General features: G+C 48.3%; 1 protein-coding gene across 1 annotated transcript; it reads right to left on the bottom strand.

Annotated features, from left to right (window-relative positions):
* Nucleotides 1-640: 640 nt before the first annotated feature.
* Nucleotides 641-1900, bottom strand: LOC123757751 (uncharacterized). The gene has a single exon (XM_045741588.2). It carries the CDS (start codon nt 1898-1900, stop codon nt 641-643), a length of 1260 nt encoding a protein of 419 aa, XP_045597544.2.
* Between the last annotated feature and the right edge of the window lie 4497 nt (nt 1901-6397).

A 6397-nucleotide genomic window follows, 5' to 3' on the forward strand; every position in this document is an offset into this window, starting at 1 on the left:
CGGCCGACCGGCTCCCACCGGGGTGACCACAATTAATTATAATTAGGGTAATTAGGCTAGGATAGGTCTTAGTAGAAACATAAATACAAAACATTTTTTCCAGTTTGTTCAAATTCAGTACCAAATTCCACTTCGGCATTGTGTCAGTATATGTAGGATGGTCCACAGCGTTATTGTAAGTACTATCTAAACAGAAGGATGTGCTGTGATGTGCAGGGGGCCACATGTTTGCTGGTGTAGGGTGAGCTGTGATGTGCAGGTGGGCACATGTTTGCTGGTGTAGGGTGGGCTGTGATGTGCAGGGGGCCACATACTGGTGTAGGGTGGGCTGTGATGTGCAGGGGGCCACATACTGGTGTAGGGTGGGCTGTGATGTGCAGGGGGCCACATACTGGTGTAGGGTGGGCTGTGATGTGCAGGGGGCCACATACTGGTGTAGGGTGGGCTGTGATGTGCAGGGGGCCACATACTGGTGTAGGGTGGGCTGTGATGTGCAGGGGGCCACATACTGGTGTAGGGTGGGCTGTGATGTGCAGGGGGCCACATACTGGTGTAGGGTGGGCTGTGACGTGCAGGGGGCCACATACTGGTGTAGGGTGGGCTGTGATGTGCAGGGGGCCACATACTGGTGTAGGGTGGGCTATGATGTGCAGGGGGCCACATACTGGTGTAGAGTGGGCTGTGATGTGCAGGTGGGCACATACTGGTGTAGGGTGGGCTGTGATGTGCAGGTGGGCACATACTGGTGTAGGGTGGGCTGTGATGTGCAGGTGGGCACATACTGGTGTAGGGTGGGCTGTGATGTGCAGGTGGGCACATACTGGTGTAGGGTGGGCTGTGATGTGCAGGTGGGCACATACTGGTGTAGGGTGGGCTGTGATGTGCAGGTGGGCACATACTGGTGTAGGGTGGGCTGTGATGTGCAGGTGGGCACATACTGGTGTAGGGTGGGCTGTGATGTGCAGGTGGGCACATACTGGTGTAGGGTGAGCTGTGATGTGCAGGTGGGCACATACTGGTGTAGGATGTGCTGTGATGTGCAGGTGGGCACATACTGGTGTAGGATGTGCTGTGATGTGCAGGTGGGCGCATACTGGTGTAGGGTGAGCTGTGATGTGCAGGTGGGCACATACTGGTGTAGGATGTGCTGTGATGTGCAGGTGGGCACATACTGGTGTAGGATGTGCTGTGATGTGCAGGTGGGCACATACTGGTGTAGGGTGAGCTGTGATGTGCAGGTGGGCACATACTGGTGTAGGGTGGGCTGTGATGTGCAGGTGGGCACATACTGGTGTAGGGTGGGCTGTGATGTGCAGGTGGGCACATACTGGTGTAGGATGTGCTGTGATGTGCAGGTGGGCACATACTGGTGTAGGGTGAGCTGTGATGTGCAGGTGGGCACATACTGGTGTAGGGTGGGCTGTGATGTGCAGGTGGGCACATACTGGTGTAGGGTGGGCTGTGATGTGCAGGGGGCCACATACTGGTGTAGGGTGGGCTGTGATGTGCAGGTGGGCACATACTGGTGTAGGGTGGGCTGTGATGTGCAGGTGGGCACATACTGGTGTAGGGTGGGCTGTGATGTGCAGGTGGGCACATACTGGTGTAGGGTGGGCTGTGATGTGCAGGGGGCCACATACTGGTGTAGGGTGGGCTGTGATGTGCAGGTGGGCACATACTGGTGTAGGGTGAGCTGTGATGTGCAGGTGGGCACATACTGGTGTAGGGTGGGCTGTGATGTGCAGGTGGGCACATACTGGTGTAGGGTGGGCTGTGATGTGCAGGTGGGCACATACTGGTGTAGGGTGGGCTGTGATGTGCAGGTGGGCACATACTGGTGTAGGATGTGCTGTGATGTGCAGGTGGGCACATACTGGTGTAGGGTTTGTGGCCTCGTCATGTTTTCATGTGGGCAACTTGGTGTAGATATTGTCCATCTCTTTCTTTAGTGTTATTGCTCAGTGTGGCGTGGTGAACGTCCCGTGGAGGGCCCTTGAGGCAGTCATGGGCCCCTGTCACCTGTTATTACTTCTGCTGAGTTGTCCCCTCCCCCCTCGTCTCCCCCCTTCCCCCTCTCCCGCTCCCCCTCGTCTCCACTCTTTTCTCCCCCTCCTCTCCCACTCCCCCTCCCCCCTCACCCCTGAGCCAGTGAAGACAGTCGTAGTGTAGCCTCCTGGGACACATAAAGTATGCTACAGTTACATAGCACATGCTATGTGCTCTATAATGTTGTTCTCTGGAATTCTTATTGTATCTGGTTCCCTGAAGATTTCATTTTGTACAAACACACTTTGGAACTTTTCGTTTAATGTTTCACATTGTGTGTGTGTGTGTGTGTGTGTGTGTGTGTGTGTGTGTGTGTGTGTGTGTGTGTGTGTGTGTGTGTGTGTGTGTGTGTGTGTGTGTGTGTGTGTGTGTGTGTGTGTGTGTGTGTGTGTGTGTGTGTGTGTGTGTGTGTGTGTGTGTGTGTGTGTGTGTGTGTGTGTGTGTGTGTGTGTGTGTGTGTGTGTGTGTGTGTGTGTGTGTGTGTGTGTGTGTGTGTGTGTGTGTGTGTGTGTGTGTGTGTGTGTGTGTGTGTGTGTGTGTGTGTGTGTGTGTGTGTGTGTGTGTGTGTGTGTGTGTGTGTGTGTGTGTGTGTGTGTGTGTGTGTGTGTGTGTGTGTGTGTGTGTGTGTGTGTGTGTGTGTGTGTGTGTGTGTGTGTGTGTGTGTGTGTGTGTGTGTGTGTGTGTGTGTGTGTGTGTGTGTGTGTGTGTGTGTGTGTGTGTGTGTGTGTGTGTGTGTGTGTGTGTGTGTGTGTGTGTGTGTGTGTGTGTGTGTGTGTGTGTGTGTGTGTGTGTGTGTGTGTGTGTGTGTGTGTGTGTGTGTGTGTGTGTGTGTGTGTGTGTGTGTGTGTGTGTGTGTGTGTGTGTGTGTGTGTGTGTGTGTGTGTGGAAAAAAGTTGATTGACAGTTGAGAGGCGGGCCGAAAGAGTCAGAGCTCCCCTCCTTCCCCCGCAAGCACAAGGTGAATACACACCCACAAATGAAATGCATCAGGAGTGATGTGGCGGAGACAGACTTCATACACAGTTAAAATGTAAATATAACAGAGCCCAATAGACTCATCAACGTGTACACCAGTTGATTGGCAGTTGAGAGGCGGGACTAAAAAGCCGAAGCTCAACCCCCGCAGAGTACACTGAGCGAGTACACACGAAATGCAAAGCCTACAGATAGACGCCATTCAAACACTGACACACACACACACACACACACACACACACACACACACACACACACACACACACACACACACACACACACACACACACACACACACACACACACACACACACACACACACACACACACACACACACACACACAAACCAGGTAGATATACACAAACGGCCCGAGTAAGTTGCCATACAGACACACACTCCAGCACACACACTAATATACAGACCTCTCAGACGTGAGCGCATGCGCACGGGCTCTCGTCCTCGCATCCTGATACAATACGATATAGCGTAGTTTCCGATATAGTTTCCGGTGTGCATTACCAGGGCCGAACGGAACAATATACACCTGAAACACACACCTGAAACTATCACCAACACCAAATGAGGTTGTTCCATTTGCCGACGGGAGAGGAATTAAATGGTCTAATGCTTATCTAATTACGTGTGGCATTTAATTCTAATGTATTTTCGTGCCAGAGGCTGAGGAAGACTGGCTACAATATGCGAGGTGTTGTGAGCCGTGTCGCTTCACAACACCTTCTTCTCTTCATATGTTTACCTTGTAGCTCATGTTGTGAGTTGTGACCAGTTGTAGCTCAAGAATCCAACCGTTCCATGAACAATTCCACAAGGGCCTTGGTGAGGGTTCGAACCTATGTGCAGGATGTTCCCAGACGCGCTCTAGTCCACTGTACCACCACATGGTAAAGCTCTTGGACCCCCGCCTTTTTAACCAATTTATTTGTCCTCGTTTATGTCTGCTACATATACTTGTCTCTAACACACACACACAACAGCCCGTCCTCTTAAAATAACGCCGCTTTTCGCTCGTATGAGCGCTATGGCCAAAAATGGACGTAGTTTGAAACGAAATCGGCTCACTTTCGTGAGCCGATTTCGTTTGTACAATGTACTTTTTTCCACTTCGTCTAGAGACGAAGTGGAAAAAATGCTCAAGGAACTAAATAAGAACAAAGCAGTTGGTCCAGATGGAGTTTCACCATGGGTTCTGAGAGAATGTGCACCTGAGCTCAGCATTCCACTTCAACTGATTTTTCAGGCATCCCTGTTTACAGGAGTTGTAGCTGATGTGTGGAAAAAGGCTAACATAGTTCCAATCTACATAAGTGGAAGCAGGGAAGACCCCCTTAATTATAGACCGGTATCATTGACAAGTGTAATAGTGAAAATATTGGAAAAAATAATTAAAACTAAATGGGTAGAACACCTGGAGAGAAATGATATAATATCAGACAGAGAGTATGGTTTTCGATCTGGAAGATCCTGTGTATCGAATTTACTCAGTTTCTATGATCGAGCAACAGATATATTACAGGAAAGAGATGGTTGGGTTGACTGCATCTATCTGGATCTAAAAAAAGGCTCTCGACAGAGTTCCACATAAGAGGTTGTTCTGGAAACTGGAAAATATTGGAGGAGTGACAGGTAAGCTTCTAACATGGATGAAAAATTTTCTGACTGATAGAAAAATGAGGGCTGTGATCAGAGGCAGTGTATCGGACTGGAGAAATGTCACAAGTGGAGTACCACAGGGTTCAGTTCTTGCACCAGTGATGTTTATTGTCTACATAAAGGATCTACCAGTTGGTATACAGAATTATATGAACATGTTTGCTGATGATGCTAAGATAATAGGAAGGATAAGAAACTTAGATGATTGTCATGCCCTTCAAGAAGACCTGGACAAAATAAGTATATGGAGCGCCACTTGGCAAATGGAATTTAATGTTAATAAATGCCATGTTATGGAATGTGGAATAGGAGAACATAGACCCCACACAACCTATATATTATGTGAGAAATCTTTAAAGAATTCTGATAAAGAAAGAGATCTAGGGGTGGTTCTAGATAGAAAACTATCACCTGAGGACCACATAAAGAATATTGTGCTAGCCTATGCCACGCTTTCTAACTTCAGAATTGCTTTTAAATACATGGATGGCGATATACTAAAGAAATTGTTCACGACTTTTGTTAGGCCAAAGCTAGAATATGCAGCAGTTGTGTGGTGCCCATATCTTAAGAAGCACATCAACAAACTGGAAAAGGTGCAAAGACATGCTACTAAGTGGCTCCCAGAACTGAAGGGCAAGAGCTACGAGGAGAGGTTAGAGGCATTAAATATGCCAAAACTAGAAGACAGAAGAAAAAGCTGTGATATGATCATTACATACAAAATAGTAACAGGAATTGATAAAATCGATAGGGAAGATTTCCTGAGACCTGGAACTTTAAGAACAAGAGGTCATAGATATAAACTAGCTAAACATAGATGCCGAAGAAATATAAGAAAATTCACTTTCGCAAACAGAGTGGTAGACGGTTGGAACAAGTTAGGGGAGAAGGTGGTGGAGGCCAAGATCGTCAGTAGTTTCAAAGCGTTATATGACAAAGAGTGCTGGGAAGACGGGACACCACGAGCGTAGCTCTCATCCTGTAACTACACCTAGGTAATTGCACACACACACACACACACACACACACACACACACACACACACACACACACACACACACACACACACACACACACACACACACACACACACACACACACACATACAAACACACACACACACACACACACACACACACAACTGAAGAGTAAGGGGAGACATGATAACCACCTACAAAATTCTCAGGGGAATTGACAGGGTGGACAAAGACAAACTCTTCAGCACGGGTGGGACACGAACAAGGGGACACAGGTGGAAACTTAATACCCAGATGAGCCACAGAGACGTTAGAAATAATTTTTTCAGTGTCAGAGTAGTTAATAAATGGAATGCACTAGGAAGTGATGTGGTGGAGGCTGACTCCATACACAGTTTCAAATGTAGATATGATAGAGCCCAATAGGCTCATGAATCTGTACACCAGCTGATTGACAGTTGAGAGGCGGAACCAAAGAGCCAGGACCTAGATTCAGGAAGCTCTGTGTATTTCTTCGTAAGTGGGTTTGCTACGAAGGTTCCTAAGTGCGCCCTAAGAAGATGCTTAGGTGCTATTCAATAAGGTATACTTAGGAAGAAAAATTGTTGGTTCACCTGCGTGCCGATAGAGGTCACTACTGTGTTTCGTTTGGCCAATCAGAGAGCAGCAACATTCTTCATATTGAAGATTTAGCGCTGGCTTATCGCAGCTCTACTGCCGCCT

Source organism: Procambarus clarkii, chromosome 40 (assembly GCF_040958095.1).
Source record: "Procambarus clarkii isolate CNS0578487 chromosome 40, FALCON_Pclarkii_2.0, whole genome shotgun sequence".
Taxonomy (NCBI): Eukaryota; Metazoa; Arthropoda; class Malacostraca; order Decapoda; family Cambaridae; genus Procambarus; species Procambarus clarkii.

Excerpts from the sequence above, each read along its gene's own strand:
- LOC123757751 (XM_045741588.2), bottom strand. The coding sequence starts at position 1,900 with ATGACGAGGCCACAAACCCTACACCAGTATGTGCCCACCTGCACATCA.